The sequence below is a fragment of the Bubalus kerabau genome, chromosome 1 (assembly GCF_029407905.1).
Source record: "Bubalus kerabau isolate K-KA32 ecotype Philippines breed swamp buffalo chromosome 1, PCC_UOA_SB_1v2, whole genome shotgun sequence".
Lineage (NCBI taxonomy): Eukaryota > Metazoa > Chordata > Mammalia > Artiodactyla > Bovidae > Bubalus > Bubalus kerabau.
In genome coordinates, this window is record NC_073624.1 from 203,343,751 (window position 1) to 203,364,909 (window position 21,159).

The following is a 21,159-nucleotide window of genomic DNA, read 5'->3' on the forward strand; positions in this document are numbered from 1 at the left end:
GTCCAGTGCCCCTAATCCCTGTGTTGTTCAAAGGCCACCTGTACATTTAATCTGCTGGCTGAATGAAAATATGAGGAAAAAATAAATAGTTTCAAAGTACCCTCACCAACACTCCCTTGCTTGCTTTCACTTAGATCAGTACTTTCTTCTAGCACTTAACCTAAGATGAACTACCAGAATCAACCCACATTCTTAATTTTTTTCTTGATAGATACTGCTTAGTCCTACAAAGGGCTTCACTGAAGAATCTATCAAATATAAATTCACAGTTCTATGAAGTTGTAGAAGGTTAAGTTTTTGTGATCCTGAATAGAGATGTTATCAATTTTGTTTAAGAGATGGGCAAGAAAATAGCACCAGCTATAGGATATCTTTTCTGCTTTGTTCATAAGGTATAAATTTACTGCAGAAAAAGAACCAGATGCACTAGTCTGTTTATCATCCTTTTTAGGTATCATAGCCAACTGCAGTTTAGTGAGGCTAGAAAGGCACTTGAGTAACCTATGGTTGCATGGGTCTCCAGAGGTACCATGTTGGTCTATACAGGCTTCTTTTCTTTTTTAAAAATTTATCCCTTGACTAATTATTACATTTTAAATCAATTTTACTACTTTGGTCTTTATCAAGTGACTGATCCACTACTCTTATTATTTATTTATATTTTCTGGTTAGTTTTTTTTACTTTTCTATTTTTTTTTTCTTTCAGTTTTGAGAAATGATTAACATGCAGCACTGTATAAGTTTAAGGAGTACAGCATAATGTTCTGTCTTACATACATCATGAAATGATTACCACATAATCACCTCATCTATGTGAGGTGGTGATATTGTTTAGCAGTATCACCACCTCACATAGATATAAAAGAAAAATAAAAAATATTTTTCCTTTGATGAGAACTCAGAATTTACTCACTTAGCAACTTTCATATATAACAATATTGACTATGTTAATCATTTTGTACACTACATCCCTAGTACTGGCTTATAACTCCAAGTTTGTACCTTTTGAACTGCCTCCATCCAATTTCCCCTGCCTCTAGTAACCATATATCTGATTTCCCCTTGCCATCAGAATCAGGCACTTTATAGGTTTATTTTCCAAGTTACTGGAGACTAAGGATTTTTATACCTCACAGAGTAATTTTAACATAATACAGACAGAAACTTACAGTAGTATGACTGAATACATAGGACTAGATAGATTTTACATTTGGCTTTGATACTTAATTATATATTCCTGATTTCTTTAAAATAAAAATTAAAAAATTTTAAAGGTAGGAAATCTTGGCTTACCAGGTATGGCTTAGGCATACTTCCAGTAACTGGACAACATTTCCAGTTTGTTTGATACAAACTTAAATATCCATCAGCGTCAACTATTCCAAACTTAAGAGAAAAAAAATTGAGCGTTTAGTACAAATAAAAGGCACATATTTACCTTTACCCTTACTGTGAATCTCATATTGTAAATCTTAAACATCTGAGTCATAAATTGTTTGACTTCTCATTTCACCTATGCATGGATCTAGTCCAGATAAACATTTAGCTACTGCTTTAAAAACTTCTAGGGCAGAGAAAAGTAAACTAACATCAGACCCCCAATTTATTATACTAACCAATAGCCTAGTCTGTATATTCTCTGTAGGTACTCCAAAAATGGGATACTGGATTTACACATTAAGACATGTGACAAAATTTTAGTATATACAAGATAAAAAACGGTTCATTTTGAAAAAGATTCCAGAAATCTAAAATAAGGAAAACGTGGTATACAGAGTGAAGTAAGCCAGAAAGAAAAACAGCAATACAGTATACTAACGCATATATATGGAATTTAGAAAGATGGTAACAATAACCCTGTGTACGAGACAGCAAAAGAGACACTGATGTATAGAACAGTCTTATGGACTCTGAGAGAGAGGGAGAGGGTGGGAAGATTTGGGAGAATGGCAATGAAACATGTAAAATATCATGTATGAAACGAGTTGCCAGTCCAGGTTTGATGCACGATACTGGATGCTTGGGGCTGGTGCACTGGGACGACCCAGAGGGATGGAATGGGGAGGGAGGAGGGAGGAGGGTTCAGGATGGGGAACACATGTATACCTGTGGTGGATTCATTTTGATATTTGGCAAAACTAATACAATTATGTAAAGTTTAAAAATAAAATAAAATTAAAAAAAAAAAAGGAAAACGTGGTAAACAACAGTATAAAGTAAAATGAAACACAATTTATTATACTAAAAGAATTCTTGATGGAAACTCAGAGCATTTTGATTGGAAAGATGATAAAATAATCCAGTAAGGGAGTACAAGATACAGATCTTAAATGTTTAATTTTGACTCCAGCCTTCTCCCATCTACAGATATAACAATCATTAATAATCTAATGTGTTTTCATTCAGATTTATTCTGAGAATATTCAAACACTCGTACATATAAGATTTTTAAAATGAAATTAAGATAATAATATACAGTTTTACAATTATACTTTTTAATTATTATAGCCATTTTTCCACATTGGTACATACAAATTTACCTCTTTCTTGTGCTGTGTAGTATTACACTGTATAGTTGTATTGTAACTTTTTTAAAAAGCTTTTCTCTATAGAATTTTCCACTTTTTCCTATATTAAAAATGCTGCTTTGAACATTCTTGCATATATACCTCTGAGTATTTATATAGGACAGATATCCAATAAGAAAAAAAATTTGTCAAAGGGCATCATTTAAAATTGGTAGGTGAAGCCAAAATTAAATCCTAAGTGGCAATATCAATTTACACACCCATTTTTCCTTACACATTAGTCAACACTGCATACTACAAAATTTAACTATTTGTCAATTAACAGAAAAGCCTCATTTTAATGTTCATTTTTTCAGTTATTAGTGAGGGTTATTGATCATGAATAGGGTTCTATCTGTTTTTTGGTCAACTGTTCACATTCTTTGCTGTCTTCATCGTCTTTTTACAAAATTGACGGACAGGGCTAACAGTAGGAATATTAACCCATTGTTTACTGTATTTTTTTACAGCTATTTTTCCAGGGCTTATCCTTTCTGTGGTTTATTCTATGTTTTATGGAGTCAGTTTAGGTACGTTTTTCAGAAAGTGTATATGGAATGTGCTAATTCTCTGCATACTTAAAAATGTGTCTATTTTGCCATTAAATTTGCATGAGTTAGGACAGACATTGGCCCCATTCCTTATCCATCAGAATTCTGTGAATACTGTTCTATTGTCTATTCGTAACCTCTATTTTTAAGGAGGCAAATGTCATTATTTTAGATAGGAAGGTGGAGAGGTTGTAGGTAAACATTTTTACCCCTACTCCTTCCAGAAGCTCTCTTTATCCTTCAATTAAAAAACAAAAAACAAAAGTCAAATAATCAGGCTGTGCTGAGGCATGTGTTGCTTCTCATTACTTCTGGTCTAGTATTTGGTAGGCCCTTCTTTTTCTAAAAATCCATTTTTTGCTATGGGGAAATTTTTATTACTCCTTTTAATACAACGTTTCCTCTTTAAATCACTTTTCTTTTTCTTCTTTTGCTATATCTTTTAAAGGTCTTCTATGCATTTTCCTGGGATCTCTGTCTCAATTTACTTCTTGGGTTTTTTCATGATGGGATAAATTCCTGATTTGTACTTCCCAGTCACAAATTTGATTTTCAAATACTTCCATTCTGCTATTCAGTGCTTGTAATCAGTAGTTCCTCTACTCTCCTAATTTTGGGGAATGCATTTTTTAATTTCTAAAACTTCTTTACTGTTCTACTGCCTTTGGTTCATAGAATCCTGTTCTTGTTTTACAGTGTAAGATCTTCCTGAATCTAAGGAATCATTCCTCACAGGTCATTTTTTCCCTGCTAAATGCTCCCTTTTATCTCCTGGTTTTTCTGCAATGTCCAGTGACTCCTGACAAAATGTGAAGTAGCATGAGTTATCTGTTCCATTTACTCCAGCAGCCTTCCCTAAGGGAGATAGCATGCTAGGGTGTTGTGCTTTTGGGTACCATCATGGCAAAGGTGAATTAACAGTAAGCTGACTGCCTGTTAAAGATACCTGGGCAGATAATAAAGAAGAGTTTGTTGTGCCTTAAAAAAGCCTATATAGGAGCATATTGTTGTGTTAGTCACTCAGTTGTGTCCCACTCTTTACAACCCCATGGACGGTAGCCCGCCAGGCTCTTCTTTCCATGAAATTCTCTTGGCAAGAATACTGGAGTGGGTAGCCATTCCCTTCTCCAAAGGATCTTCCCCACCCAGGGATCAAATCTGGGTCAGTCAGAATGTTAAATCTATAAAATAACTCTGAGTGTAGAAGGACCTGAATGCCACACTTAAGAGTATGGACTTTTAGATACAATGAGGAGACTGTGGGTTCTTGAAAAGGACAACATGATTTCATCTATAGTGTATATATATGTATATATATGTGTATATATATATATATTTAAAAAATGCTATTTTTTTTTCTTTTTTATCTTTTTTGGCCATGTTGCGAGGCTTGTGGGATCTTAGTTCTCTGACCAGGGATCGAACTTGGGCCCTAGCAGTGAAAGCACAGAGTCCTAACCATTGGACAGCTAGGGAACTCCCTATGCTATTGGTTACATAACTTTGTTGGCAATATGAAGGATGCATTAGAGAGATTAGTTAGGAACAATATAACACTAACACAATGGAAAAACATGAGTATACAAATGATATTCTTATATGGTCATGTTTCTAGATTAAAAGGTTTCTCGATTAAATTCCTTTAATTTCCCATTAAGGAGCAAAGAATGTTGCTAATTACTCTTAAATTATACGCTCTCAATTCTGTTTCATAAATACATGAAAAAATTGTTGACTTTAGTGAAATGCTAAGAGCCATCTAATAAATGATGTAGGCAAAAAGGTTGCAGCACACCATGATACAAGTCACATGTGAGGATGGTGGAAGGTTTGGAGGCTGACAGAAAATGAAAGCCAAGACGTACTATCAGCAAGGGCCCATGTGAATGTTTTTAGTGTAGCATGGTCATAAAGACAAAAAGAAGGCTGATTTCCCCTTTAGTAGCTGTTTGTAGTGCTAGTAAGACAGGAAGGGCAGAGAGAGACAGTTTTAGGAAGGAAGATTACAGGAAGTGAAGACAGTAAGAGCCAAGTTGGCATTTTTATTAAAAGGCCCATAGAATAAATACAGCTTGCCAGGTATAAAGTCTTTGTTCCCCTGAACTCTGTTGCTGTACTGAGAAAATAATCATGGAAAACAAATGAATTCGTTAGCTGTGTTCAAATAAAACTTTATTCACAAAATAGGTGGTCTAGGCCATAGTTTGCCAACATCCTGTTCTAGAGCAGGTGTTCCTCAAACTTTAATGTTTTGTACAAACCACAGGAGCATCTGGCTAAAAAATAGATGGTGATTTGATAGGTCTGGAGTCAATAATCTGCATTTCTAATAGGCTCTCAGATGTTACCTGCTATTTGGTACCTGACCATATTTTGAGTAGGTTCCAGAGGATAAAGAAAGCAGAAGTATTTAAAAGATGGTCCTATAATCATTTGGTCCTTAAGCATCACATAAAAGAATTTTGATGGACATGTATATAATGTCTTTACAGCAAGAACCAAGTGAATTTAAGTTTTGAAAGGAATTTCTTTGAAAAGAATTCATATAGATGGATTAATACTTCACCAGTAGATCAGTGAACTGTTCTTTTTAGAAGCCCAAATAAGAAATATTCATAAATCTTTAACAAAATCAAACCATTACCCCATTTACACTTTTAAATATTACCTTATTTCCTTGATAGTTAAATCTCATTCTTGTAACTCTTGAATTGCCACCAGAGCGGAAACAGGTTATTTGTTGAGAATGGCCCCATTCGAACATTCTGACACTTCCATCTTGAGCTCCTGTCAGATCTGCATTATGAGAGGGAAAAAAACTACAAATTTATTTCAGGAATCTTTGGCAAATTTATTTCAGGAATCTTTGGCAAATTTATTTTTTAATCCAATGTGAAAATATGGAAGAAATACCTAAGAAATGAGTCATAGTCAATTTAGATGAATTCACCTTTGTATGAAACTTCACTTGAATACTCTCAATCTTAAAAACAGATAATTATATAAGGTTCTTTCATCTAAGAACATATCCTCACACAAAACAACAGAAGCAATTGAATCAGATCTCTATAAACTATTTTCTTTTGAAATTATCTCAATTAAGTTTTAATAACCTTTAGTAGATAATGTTCATGATAAAGAGTTAGAGTCTCAGGATTATTTAACTTTATATGGTGACAGATGGTAACTGGACTTATCATGGTGATCATTTTGCAATGTATAAAAGTACTGAATCACTGTTGTAAACCCGAGACAAACACAATATTTCAAGTCAACTGTATTAAAAAGATGATCTCGGGATTACAAACATTCAATTCTTATCAGTCATACGAATAATGTTTAAATACCTGCATTTTTCTCTGACAAAATGATTGGAGAAGGTCTTGAAAGTCATGCTAAATAATCAATCATTTCTAATAATTTTATTATGATTGATCTAATACTCAAATACAGTATCCATTTCACTAAGGAATATGAACAAACTAAATGTTATTACTTCTTTGCTTTATCATTTCCTGATTGTATGTTACTAGGAATCTTACATAATCCCCCTGCTCTATTTTCTTCTTGTAAAAGGTATATGAAAGTGAAAGCGTTAGTTGCTCAGCTGAGTCCGACTCTTTGTGACCCCAAGGACTGTAGCCCTCCATGCTCCTCTGTCCATGGGGATTCTCCAGGTGAGAATACTGGAGTGGGTTGCTACTTCCTTCTCCAGGGGAACTTTCTGATCCAGGGATTGAACCCAGGTCTCCTGCATTACAGGCAGATTCTTTACCATCTCAGCCACCAGGCAAGCCAAAAAGGTATATAAGTCACCACTATAATGATAGATATCATTAATGATATATAAGTCACTGTACAGTTCTGAGAAGTAAATGAGATAATTTATATAAATCATTCAGAAATACACCTAACATACAGGGCTAAACTGACATTAAGAATACGGTACAGAGGTAGTGAAAAATTATATTAATGTATGTAAAGCATCTAGCACATTTCTAGTCATATATGAGTTAACTTTCCTTCCTTCCTTTCCAAGTACTTAAAATAAAGGAACTTCAACTGTTTTGGTATATTTTAACACTGGGCTGGGATGCAAGAGTGGGTACAATTTCTTGTGACTAGGAATGTTAGTAGTAGGGCCACCTGATGTGAAGAGCTGACTCACTGGAAAAGACCTTGATGTTGGGAAAGACTGAAGGCAGGAGGAGAAGGCGGGGGCGGCGGTGGGGACGACATAGGATGAGTCGGTTGGATGGCACCACGGACCCGATGGACCTGAGTTTGAACAAACTCTAGGAAATAGTGAAGGACAGGGAAACCTGGTGTGCTGCAGTTCATGTGATTGCAGAGTCGGACATGACTTAGTGACTGAACAACAACAACAAGGGATGATAACTGTATTCCCCTCCCCTCTATAGTTTTGTCTAGCTTAATCACAAACATACATTGGACTAGATGCATTAACAAAAATCACTGAATCAGTTCTAATGAGGTGGATGAAACTGGAGCCTATTATACAGAGTGAAGTAAGCCAGAAAGAAAAACACCAATACAGTATACTAACGCATATATATGGAATTTAGAAATGGTAACAATAACCCTGTATACAAGACAGCAAAAGAGACACTGATGTATATAACAGTCTTTTGGACTCTGTGGGAGAGGGAGAGGGTGGGATGATTTGGGAGAATGCCATTGAAACATGTATAATATCATATATGAAATGAGTCGCCAGTCCAGGTTCGATGCACGATATTGGATGCTTGGGGCTGGTGCACTGGGACGACCCAGGGGGATGGTACGGGGAGGGAGGAGGGAGGAGGATTCAGGATGGGGAACACGTGTATACCTGTGGCGGATTCATGTTGATATATGGCAAAACCAATACAATATTGTAAAGTTAAAAAATAAAATAAAATTTAAAAAAAACAACAAAAATCATTCAAATTTTTCTGTTATTCATGGTTTTCATTTATTTGGAAAAATCCCTATTAGTAGCTTACATGAAAATGAAATACTCTCTTAAAACTTTATAAAGTTAAAAAAAAACCAAAAGGTTCCTATAACCAAGTTGTCTGAGTAAATATCCCTCCTTAGTAACTGGAGAGTGTTATGCTATATAGGTGTGGAAAGAGTTAAATGCAACCTTAAATTTTTTAACATACTCATTATTTTTTTTAAGTGGAACTTTCTTTTTAAGACTTACCTTTCTATTTCAACTCATCAGATTAACTTCTATAAAATTTTCCTTAAGTCCAAAAGTATTGGTTTATAATGACTAAGATCTTTTAAAAATCTGTTCCAAGGAAGAAAGGAACTGTTTTGAGATATCAGCAATTCAGTCCAATTTTTAAGAAAACCTATTTCAGGGCTTCCCTGGTGGTTCAATGGCAAAGAATTCACCTGCCAATGCAGGAGACATGGGTTCAATCTCTGGTTCGGGAAGATCCCACATGCCTTAGAGTACCTTAGCCTGTGCACCACAACTACTGAGCCTGTGCTCTAGAGCGGGGGACCCACAACCACTGAGCCCATGCATCAAAACTACTGAAGTCCATGCTCCCTAGAGCCTGTGTTCCACAACAAGAGAAACCACTGCAATTGGAAGCCATACACTGCAATGGAAAAAGCTCAAGCAGCAACAAAGACACAGCATGACAAAAAAAAAAAAAAAAAATTACAAAAAATTTTTAAAAATAAATAAAAAACTCATTTCAAAATTTTTCCAGTTCATGAAAGGAGCCCACTGTTGAACTAAATTACTGTCTGTGAGACTTATTCATGATATGAAACAAAATACTATAAAAAAACTTCAGTGATTAGTTATCATTTAATTTTTCCACTCGCTTATCTGTCAGTTACAGTAGTTCTCTGAATGGAGAAAGTACCTATCCCAAGACAGAAGTTACATGATATTACCTAAGAACTATGAAAGTAAGTCCATTAATTGTCTTTGAATCCAGGAATTACTTAAATCTATGGGCTTGAGGCAGAGCCTATTTATAAACTAGTCAATTGTCATCACACATGCTTTAGGGCTGAGAAATAATGAAATCCCTTCAATATTTCAGGAAACTTCTAAACCCTACTGCAAAGAGTAAGGATAGGTTTTAAGCACTGCCAAATTTTCTTGCTGTGGGATTCATATTACCTACACTTTACATATTAAACACCTTTGACTCCTTCCTCTCTAAACAATCTCATGATTGTTTTTAGTTCATGCTTTACATTAGACTTGTGGATAGAAAACATATACTTCTAGTATTGAATAAATTCAACATAGTGAAAAATTGACTAAAGTTTTCAGTATTATTTTATATCTCTAGCATAAGTAACAGAAGCTACCTATTCATCTTTTATTAGACATTGGTATACAACTTTGATAACACATGCTTACAGCACTTGTGATCATTAAGTAAAAAAGAACTTTGGTTTTGTCATTCGTATTTTATCAGAATATTTCTCATAAAAAAGGTGGTACAATTTTTTATAGCTATTAAATTGGAGGGACATGAGTATCTTTTAATTAACATGCACTATTTTTACTATTTTTTGTTACTGTATGGTAGGACAACTTGATGAAGGGCACAACTTAAAAATCTTATTAAAAAAAACTTGAAATACTCACATGCCAATATGAATACTGATTCCAACCTAAGAGTTAATTTTAAAGTTGCCTCTATTATTATTTCTGCTTCAATACTTCCAATAATTCCCCATTAATTAAGTTCTTTGTTAAAGGAAGAAAAACTTTTGAGATTCCTAGGAAGATTAACTAAAAGTAAATATATCCTGCCTTAGAATGTATAACCATTTCCTATACTTACTATTAGTGTATCTGATAAAAGATAAACTGACAAATATTTAAAAAAATACAAACTGATTATGATGAGGCGCTAAATGACCAAGATATGGTTCTGGTCTATATAATAAAAGATGAGAGTGATCCAATTATTAAAACATAATTGTCAGCTACAATTTAACACTATGAAGAGTACAGAATGCTCAAAAATAAAATGTGCTAAGAAATATGCAGCAAAAATGCTAAAAATTTACACATTAAGTTAGTCTTTATTAATTCAGGAAAATTACTTTCTCTATTTTTACTCAATTTTGAGGTGATTTTACTTGCTAGCAAACATTCTCAACAACAACAACAAAAAATGTTGACTACTTTTGATTGATACTAGAATTTTCCTTTAAATTCTTTACAATAATGGCTTATTATCAACTTACAGTAAGGAAGAGTTGGATGAGAAGTCATTCTTCTGACATTATTAATGGCTTTCTTAATCATCTGTTAACAAAGAAAAATCATTCTTTTACACTTTTAATAAAAAGTAGCATTAAAATTTTATACTGTGACAGGAAATTCAAGTAACATTTCTTTTTGTGTGATTCCATAACTATCATAATGGGTGCTAAAAATACTAAATATGATAACAGAAATAAAATTTTTAACAGCTCAGCTAACATTTTAAGTGTACATACATTTTCTGCATCGTTGCCTAGGATCTAAGAACAAATTCACCTCAAGAATTTAGTCTTACCTCCTTTCTTGCCAATTCTTTTCTGATCCCATTAAATTTATTGGAATAATCCTGAATAGGATAAGGTTAAAAAGACAGGCAGAAGCATGTGAAAAAAAAAAAAAAAAGAGGTAAACAGAAAACTGTATAAATTTTTAACTGATAGTTTGGAACTACTTATTCACCCATTTTAAAATTATGCTTTGAATGGTTTAAGTAGCCTGTCAAACAAGAGTAAACTAAGTACTTGAAATTAAAGGGATAATTTTAATTTACAGGATATATCCTACTTATATACTGTAACTAAAGTTATAGATTATCCTAAGTTTGTAGCACCAGTCTCATGTACATTTTTTTGTTGTTATTGTTCTTTTGTATTTTAAATTGTTTAATTAGCCCAAAGCCATAAGTAAAGTGGGGATGTAATAGGGAGGGACAGAACTAGGTCAGCAGAATCAGAGAGGAACAGAAACACTGAAAGACATGTTTGGATACAGCTATACTCCAAAAGAGCAGAAATTGGTCCTAACTAGTATTCCTTTTCATTACTATGCATAATTTAATAAAATAATAGGACTAGAAAATATCTGATCAAATTCTCTACCCACAAAAACTGAAAGCCTGCTTAATGTTATTTCTATTTAGTAAACATATTTAAATCTCTAGTCTGAATTAAAAAAAACAGCCTAAAGATTCTTTTTTTATTTTTCTTTTAATTATTTTTTTTCCCTAGTAAGAGTATCAAAGAAAGGAAAATCATGAATAAAAAATACAAAGAGTTAAGTTTCTGAAAGCATATGCAGACTAGTACAAGGGAAAGAAATCACTGATTATTTTAGAAGATCTATTTAAAAGGAACCACCTTATATTATTATTATGTGGCTCAGACAGTAAAGCGTCTGTCTACAATGCAGGAGACCCGGGTTCGATTCCTGGGTCGGGAAGATCCCCTGGAGAAGGAAATGGCAATCCACTCCAGTACTATTGCCTGGAAAATCCCATGGACAGAGGAGCCTGGTAGGCTACAATCCATGAGGTGGCAAAGAGTCAGACACGACTGAGCAACTTCACTTTCACTTTCACCTTATTATATTGGTGTCTTTTTCCTGAGGATGGAGTAGGGTAATCCCAATACTTACGTTTACAAACCACAATGACACCAACTAAAAAGATGTTCTAACATTTAAATAGGAAGAAAATTCAGTCCTAAGAGGAATGACAAAGGTAAATTTCCATATAAAAATGCTCTGGAGAATAAGCAAATATTTTCTGAGCATTGACTAAATGTTAAGCACATTCTACTTAGAGATCACCAGTGTGTATAAAGTAGGCATATAATAAACTCTCAAAGAGCTTACATTCAGAAGGGTATAAAAAAATACAACCAAATAATAATAAATAGATAATTTATAAATTGATAAAAGCTATAAAGATGATAAAATGGGATAATATGACGATCAAATGAGAAAATAGGGTAACTGGGAGTAGAGGAGGGAGGAACAGATACCTTTGCTAGGGAAACAAGAGAAATCTCTGGGGATCTGAGTTGAGATCTGAATGGTAAACAGCAAGTATTGTAAGTAGAGAACAAGGCAGAGGCTCTAAATCTGATGTGTTCAAGTGGTAGAAAGAAGGTCACTGCAACTAGAGAGAGCAAAGAGAATCCAGTGGGGGAAAAAAGGGAGATGCTGCTGCAGAGGCTGGCTGAGTTTAAGACACACAGGACCTTAGGGGCCATGTGAAGGACTTGTTTTAAAGCAGTGCTGGGAAATCTTAGTTTTAAGCATGGGAGTAATAACCTGAATGATGTTTTAGAAAAGAGAAACTCTGCCTGCTGTGTAACAGACAGAGGGAGCAGTTGTAGAAGCAGAGATCAGAAAGAAAACTGTGACAGGAAGAATTGTATTATATTCTCTGAAAATAGAGCTGGAAAAAAATTTTTATTATTTCTTTTAATATATTTGTGTATTCTAAGTTCTCCTTTAAAAGATTAGTTTTACAAGTGAATTTCAATGCATCTGTCCACTGGAAAAAATTAACTATTAATGACCAAGTCTTTTCTTTTGAATAATCACGAGACTGTTTTTCATATTCTTCAATTCAATACTTAAAACAGTCCTCCATGAAGTCAATGAGTGAAGAGGAATGGAGGGCTTTAACAGAAGCTCTACCACAAATTGGAGACAGTGACCTGAGTTAAATTCCTTGACCTTTCTTGATCTCAAGCTACATCTAAAGAACAGTTAAGTGGAGTAATGTAACAGCTACAACAGGTATCTCAAACAATAATAAGGTTATATGATTGGTAAAGGAACTGCATTAAGTATAAAATATTATCAGGTATTATTAAAGATAATCAAGCTTTATTTAAAGAATTATCTTCACTAATTGGTAAAAAAAAATTGGGTGGGGGGGGCAAAGACAGAATTCTACAGGACTTAAGGAACTGTGAGGAAAAAAAAAACACCTACCACCTAGCAAGTCACTGAAAAATTGCTGGTGCTGGGTTTCTTTGGTTCTGTGTATCAATTTCTATACTCATGTAGATACAGCTATGGATCATATCCTAGGTAATCAGGGCTCAAGAAAATCCTCCATTACTACAGAAAAATACTTTTTAAGTTCATCTGCATATTATATTTTGCTTAAGTTTTTAAAAAATTTGTATCATTTTTTTTCATGAAAAGAAAAATATATTTGTCTCAGCATCAACTAAGAGTTGTTAGTTGATAACCATTTAAAATTATTATCTAGGTTAGGAAATGGCAAATCTTTTTTGAAAAGAACTAGATAAATAAATGTTTGGTACTTTATGGGCATATAGTCTCTGTCTCAGATACTCAGTCTTTTTTTTTTTTTCCTAGAAGAAATAATATGCAGTAAACTCTTTGGTGATGATTTTTTCATATCTGACAGTCAAAGCAAGAAAAGCAGAAATACACAAGTGGGGCTATATTAAACTGAAAAGCTTCTGCACAGCAAAGCAAGCTTCAAAATAACGAAAGGTGACCTACTGAATGGAAGAAAATATTTGCAAATCATATATCTGATAAGGGGTTAATATCCTAAGAACGCATACTATTCAAAAGCAAAAACACAATCTAATTTAAAAATTTCAGAAGATCTGAACAGACATTTTTCCAAAGAAAACATACAAATGGCCAACAGGTACATGAAAAGATGCTAAACATCATTAGTTAGCAGGGAAATGCAAATCAAAACCACAACATGACATCACCTCATATATGTTGGAATAGCTACTATCAAAAAGACAAGAAATAGTAGGTGTTAGCAAAGATGTAGAGAAAAGGGAAACTTTAGTGCGCTGTTGATGAGAATGCAAATTGACAGCCACTACAGAAGGCCATGTGGAGGTTCCTCAAAAAACTAAAAAAGAACCACTATGGGATTCATTAATTTTACCTCTGGGTATTTGTCCCAAGAAAATGAAAACACTAACTTGGAAAGATGCCTGCATCCTCATATTCACTGGAGGATTATTTATAATAGCCAAGACATGGAAGCAACCCAAATACCCACTGATAGATGAATAGATCAAGAAGATGTGGCACATATATGTGTGTGTGTGTGAGTATGTATACACATTTTATGTGTGTATATATATATATATATATATACATGCACACACAATGAAATATTATTCAGTCAAAAAAATGAATGAAATCTTGTCATTTGCAACAACATGGATGAAGTTTGAGGGCCTTATGCTAAGAGGAAAAATCAGACAAAAATGCCATATGAGCTTTCATATATGTGTATTCTTAAAAAAAAAAACAAACCCAAATTCATAGACACAGAAGACACTGGTGGTTGCCAGAGTTGGAGGATGAAAGGTGAGAGAAATACGTAAAGAGATTTTAAAAAGATAGAAGATTGTTATCAAAGCTACTTATTTACTTCACACATAGAACAAAGTATGTTTCAGATACTCAGTCTTACCATTGTAATGTGAAAGCATCCATAAACAAAATACTAAAAAAAAAAAAAGGGTGGCTATGTTCTAATAAAACTTTATTTATACACAATAAAATCTAAATTTCATGTAATTTTCATGTATCGCAAAATACCATACTTATTTTGATTTTTTTAATGGCTTAAAAATATAAATTCTTAGCATGTTGACACAAAAACAGGTGGTAGGCAGGATCTGACCCACAGCATGTGGTTTGCTGAGGCCTAATTTGGAACAGTAAGTTTCAAATAATTATTACTTAAAATACAGCTCTTTGTATTTCCATTTATTTAAAATAATTTTTGTTATCAAATGAAAACCTATTATTCTTTAAATTAAAAAATCAGAATTTCCAAAAAGTATATGACTTACTAAAAAAATTAAAATTTTAAAAAACATTTACATCATCCTTTATCTTATTAATTTAGAGGGGAAAAGCAGACATTTATACACAAACATTTTTAACTTTACATACCACAGATGCTCCTCTGCCAGTCTGTGTACTACCGAGCCATGGCATGTTAATTGGAGTACCGGGATTGCTATGTGTGTATGGGGTTGTACCTTGCACAGCTGTTAAATCATCACGAGCATGTATAACCAAGAAATCTTCTGATCTGCAAAGGAATGTCAGCCAGAATAAAACAACCCATCAGGTCTTCATTTCTTGTTATACCTGAAAGCTCTAACATATGACTTTGCATTTCTCTTTAAAATTAATTTTCTTCAGCTCAACTTCTAACTCACAGCCAATAATTCCATGCATGAACATTTTTAGATCCCTTCTCTTATTCCCTCCCAACCCTCAACCCACTTTTTTAAAGTTCCAGCCATCCCACTTCTTTATTCTTTAGCATATCAACTTCCATTTTGCTTACAATCTAGGACTATTCCTTTAAAAAATAACTTGAAAGGTACAGTTCTGTGGATATCATCATTCATACTGCAATATCACCATTTAAAAACAAAGTAAAAGGGTACCCTTTGGTTTCCATTTCTACATCATCATCTACCCAAGTATAGATCTGGGTAGCCAGAATTCCAGAAACATCTAGTTCTTGAACATCATGGCTCGAAGCAATTGCTATGCAGTTTCTATTCGCCTGAAAAATAAATCATATAATAATTTTTAAATAAAAAAAGCATAATGTGTATATGGGCTACTTTTGAAAATGGAGACTACAAAACAGCCTCTAGAAATGATAACTTTAGGTATAGAATAAATATTATTTTCACAAATAAATATTTTAATAAACTTTGAGATAACCATCAGGATGAGCTTGGAGATATGTTTATATTTTGAGAATTTCACAGCATTCAGCAGAAGGCCAGCTACAAATGGAAATGCAAGTGCCACTTTATTTCTTCTGCCAGTAGCACTCTCTCTCTAGTCTACTAGAATGGTACTATCTCCCTAAAATTTGCACAGTTCAGAAATGTGAAGTGAGATATTGAAAAATATAGGAGCCCTGGAAGGTAAACAAAGGTAAGGGAGATAAGAACTTCAAACTGAAGAAATAATGGTGAATTATTCCAATAGGATGGTATTGCTTTCTCCTAAAGCCTTTCAATCTTAGGCAAGACAAACAGAATTTGGAAAGGGGTCTTATGGCTCAGTTAGTAAAGAATCCGCCTGCAATGTGGGAGATGTGGGTTCAGTCCCTGGATGGGAAGATTCCCTGGAGAAGGGAAAAGCTACCCACTCCAGTATTCTGGCCTGGACAATTCTGTGGACTGTATAGTCCACGGGATTGCAAAGAGTCGGATACGACTGAGCAACTTTCACTTTTTCAGGGCTTCCCTGGTGGCTCAGAGGTTAAAGCGTCTGCCTGCAATGCGGGAGACCTGAGTTTGATCCCTGGGTTGGGAAAATTCCCTGGAGAAGGAAATGATGATCCACTCCAGTATTCTTGCCTGGAGAATCGCATGGACGGAGGAGCCTGGTGGGCCACAGTCCACAGGGTCGCAAAGAGTCGGACACGACTAAGCGACTTCACCCACTTCACTCACCAAGCAAAGGTGATGAAGTAAGTATTTCAGAAAAAAATCATCAGTGAAAAGTTGGTCAGATTAAATGATAAATAAATTTTAACACCTACAAATTTAAAATGTGTATCTTTAAATAAAAAAGGAAGATTATTGACAGCAAAGAGAAAACAGGACTAATATGTCAATTATGCAAAATTCTAATACAAACTGAGACTGAGAAAACAGACTGAAAAAACTGAGACTCCAAAGATATGTGGAAAAAAAGGAAATTAACTACACTGCTGGAAGGTAATTCTCCATGTGACTCTCTACTTCTGTGTGTCTTGTGAGTTAGTCAATGATTGTCTTTGTTTCACAGTATTATTATCAGGATGCCTATATAGCTATAGTCTCTTCCTCCAGATCAAAAGGCAGATATGCTTACTGTCCATTAGAAAAGATTTGGGTTTCCTGAACTCACTGTTCTCCACCTGTAATGCAACACACTTTGTTTGGGTATCATCTAGCCCTCTTGCTGTCACTGGGAATTGCACCTTAGGGAACCAAAGCAAAAATGCTAACGTTCTAGCTTTTGCTTTTGCTGTTAGTAATAAACTATACTTTGTCTCTGGTCCTGGAGTCTTGTGTCTTCTAACAGTATCCATTAAACTGTGAAAGCTAACTTGTTACACTGAATGCAGGGGAGTATCTCAGATCCTTCACAATGCTTGACACAGATAATCCACAACTACACAAATAAGGAAAAGTTCAATGTTATCAGCATTTTTAATTACTGTAATTTAAAGCAAAAGATATTATTTCTTAGCTACAAATTTAGCAAAGATGTAAAAATTTAACAAAATAACTGGAGAAATAAAAATTAAACAAGTACACTCTTACAAAGTCAACAGAAGACTTTGTATTATTATTGAGGATGACTATTCAACTAGTCATATAAATGCAAATAAGAGAAAAAAGCTAGTTTGTTTTATAACACAAAATATTAAAATCTTATTTTCTTCAGGATAAGGAAGGTACTAGTTGTGTATAGATAATAACTTTATATTTGTATTTCACATGCATATATCATATTATATAAATAGCACATCATGAGAACTGCCTGGCTAATTCCAAACTTGCCTGCTATGAACAGAACTAGTCATTAATCAGGAGTGTCGTATGAGGAAATGAGACAAGGAACCCAGGAAAAGATGAGGAAAGAATGACAAAGGAACTATCTAGATGAAATCAAAGACAAGACAGACAAGCATAGGACGATGAAGAACCAATTGATGAATGATTATTGAATGGGTAATGCCATAGGATATGATCTAAATAATATTTTAAAGTTATGAATACATAAAAAGTGTGTGTGTGTGTGTGTGTGTGTGTGTGTGTATATCTCGAAGGCAGGAGGAGAAGGGGACAACAGAGGATGAGATGGTTGGATGGCATCACTGACTCAATGGACCTGAGTTTGAGTAAACTCCGGGAGTTGGTGATGGACAAGGAGGCCTGGAGTGCTGCAGTCCATGGGGTTGCAAAGAGTCGGACATCACTGAGTGGCTGAACTGAACTGATATATATACACACACATATTTAGATACGTATCTCCTTTAGGTTATTGGTAGTAAAAGGAAATGAGCAACTAGAAGTTTTTATACATTTTTTAGTAATGCAGTTAAGCGAGATAGGAGGGGAAAGGGCTAAGACCAATTTCAACCGGGGACCACTGTACCTAAGGCTACCTCTTCTGTAAATAGCTTATAGACACCTCTACGGAGGATGCTGAGTAGAAGGGTAAGGGATACAAAGCAAACACTCTAGTTGGGCAGCTATTATAGCTAAAAGTTAAAGAGGAAGACTTTCTGTGAGTCACATTTAAGCTTAATTTTGATCTAAGAATCACATTCAACATATTCATATAAGACAGACAGAAAACATTTTCTTTGGATTAACTGGATGTGTTGTATAAACTGTAAAGGCAGGGAACTTCCCTGGTGGTCCAATGGTTAAGATGCCATGCTTCCACTGCAAGGGAGTGTGAGTTCAATCCCTAAACAGGGAACTAAGATCCCACATGCCCTGCTGCATGGCCAAAAAATAAAAATAAAATACAATTCTTCTCAAGGCAACTGCATATATAAATACTTGAGACTTCCCTCTCTTTAGTAATAAAGTATTTTATCTGCTATATATCCAAAGTCAAATAAATTATCAAGCAATATAATCATCTTATATAATAAAAAATTTACTCAGATTGTAATTTAGGGAGTAGAAAAATAGCTTTGAGAAAGGGAAACAATGCTAGTAAATAAACTGACAGAATAGGAGACATTCTCCAACTATGAATAGTTAATTAAAGAAAAAAGTCGATGTGCTTACTTTATTAACAGCAAAGGCAGTAATGATATCAGATTCTTTATGAATAATTCTTGCTTTACCTCCAGGATATCCCAAATCTGCTTCTATCTACATGGACGGAAGAAAGATACAAAAATACAGCAATTTTAGTAATAGGAAAAAGAAATATACTGGTCTTTCTTTTAATACTTGCATAAATTAAGATGCTTTTTAGATCATTCAAATCCAAAGGTACTAATTTACATGCTAATTATTTCTGAAACAAAATTTGGTAAGAGGAAATGACATCTTTACAAATTTGCTTTTTAACGTATAAAAACATAATTGATAAACAACTCCATTAACTGCTTATATTCTTAAGGTGCAATAATTTAAGACATTCTAATTATTAAAGTAAAATAAATTTACCATACTTCTTAAGTTTATAATCTTTTGATAATATTCTAAAAATATAAAAAAGCCAGAAGATAAATATTTTAGGTTTTGCAGACCAATAGTCATGCTGCATATTCATTTAAAAAACCTTTCAAAAATATAAAAACCATTCTTAGTTCATGATCTACAGAAGAACAAGAGGACACAGCCAGCTGAATATATTCTACAGACTCCATATAAAATAACTTTCTAGTTATAAAATAAACCTGAAATCCTGAAACGCATAATATTTTACCCAACTCAGTAATCATTTTAATAGCTGAATAGACCATAATCCAATATACGTTAGACAAGGGAAATGTATTTGACCTTTTGCTTATACCACAGAAGGCAAATACATCTTTCAACTTAGAAGAGAGTACTGTATAAAATTAAAATTTACTAAAATAATCAGAGGTAAAATGAAGAGGTAATTGATAAGAGTTAGAGATGTTACTTAATGCACTATGATTCATTTTATTTTATTCTCCCTAACTTTCAATTTTTAAAATAAATTATTATAAAATGTTTTATAGCTCATCATGAAATACAGAAGTTATTAATTTGAAATTAGAAAACACATTTACTTCCTGGAAAATTTAAATAAAATATCACCAATCCCCATCCACTGTTTGACCACAGAACTGAGTAGGGTTAGCAGTATTTTTAAAAATGGCAACTAAGATGACAGTTTATTTACAAAGTTGAAAGAGACTTATAATTAAACCAAAATAACCATATGCAATCAAAACTCACAGTCACTGGACTGAAAAATGTCAAATATAATCTTAAATGCAACTTGCTGACAAATATTTTAAAAATTCACTGCTCATACAAACACTTTGGTTGATTTGAAGGTCAACTTCTTTTCTAAATAAAGTCTTACCTGTCTGAGGCCCATCATCCGTAATAATGTCTAAGTCAAATTTTGTAATCCCATGACTAAAATTCCAAATTAACCATCTATCTGCCTGGTATCTAAAGCACACTAAGTGTTTACTATTGGGTTTTTAAAGAAATTAGATATAAAGACAAATAGTATTTCCATGGAATAGAACAATATGCTATTTGCTGGTAATGAATGGGTGGGTGGGTAGTGTCACCTGCAGAACAGTCTTCAAACTTTACTGTCATGGAAAGAAAAGGAAGAAGTTCAAAAAAAGCTTCTTTGGTAAGGAAATACATTCCTGTCCTCTCATTATCTAGATTTACCAAAACACTGTTTCTCAATACTGTGTGGTCCCAAGATGACCTGCGTGAGAATCACCTAAAGGGGGTGGAGTGGAATAGGAGGAATGGTGTTTAGCATTAAGAGTTTATGCATATTTAATTTTGAGAACAATAACAAGTTGTAGGAGATGAGTTTGGAGAAGTAGCAGGTTTGGTTTGTACAGAGCCTTAAAAGCCATAATAAAGAATCCAGATTTCATCTTTCAAGTTAGAAAAATACTGGAAGGTTTTGGTAATTCTGGATGTTGTAGGGCAAAACACAAAGGGTGAGAGACTGGCGGCCAGGAAATGAGTTAAGAGGCTACCACAATAGCTGAAGTGAGAGGTAGTGGTGGATTTGATTAGGGTAGTAGAACAGTGGTAGTGATTAGAAATAAGATAAATTTTGTCAATGGGCTGAAACTGCAGTATGAGTATTAGAGGAAGCAAGGATGACTCCCTGTTTACAGATCTGTCTCAATAAAGGATACTGGATGAAAGTGAAGGAAAGAGTGGGTTTAGGCTGGAATTAGGGGAAGACAGAAAATTCTGTGTTTTGACATTCAGGGGGAGGTAACTAT

General features: G+C 34.0%; 1 protein-coding gene across 6 annotated transcripts in view; it reads right to left on the reverse strand.

Moving 5' to 3' along the window:
* DMXL1 (Dmx like 1) overlaps positions 1-21,159 on the reverse strand; it is a 125,778-nt gene that overhangs the window by 14,239 nt on the left and 90,380 nt on the right. For all 6 annotated transcript variants that reach the window (XM_055550288.1, XM_055550259.1, XM_055550252.1 and 3 more), the window contains 6 exons: positions 18,977-19,063; positions 15,605-15,726; positions 15,099-15,240; positions 10,358-10,418; positions 5,787-5,914; positions 1,294-1,386 (listed from right to left, as the gene is read on the reverse strand). In XM_055550288.1, the coding sequence (XP_055406263.1) occupies positions 1,294-1,386; positions 5,787-5,914; positions 10,358-10,418; positions 15,099-15,240; positions 15,605-15,726; positions 18,977-19,063 (633 nt within the window). The remainder of the gene's footprint in view (positions 1-1,293; positions 1,387-5,786; positions 5,915-10,357; positions 10,419-15,098; positions 15,241-15,604; positions 15,727-18,976; positions 19,064-21,159) is intronic.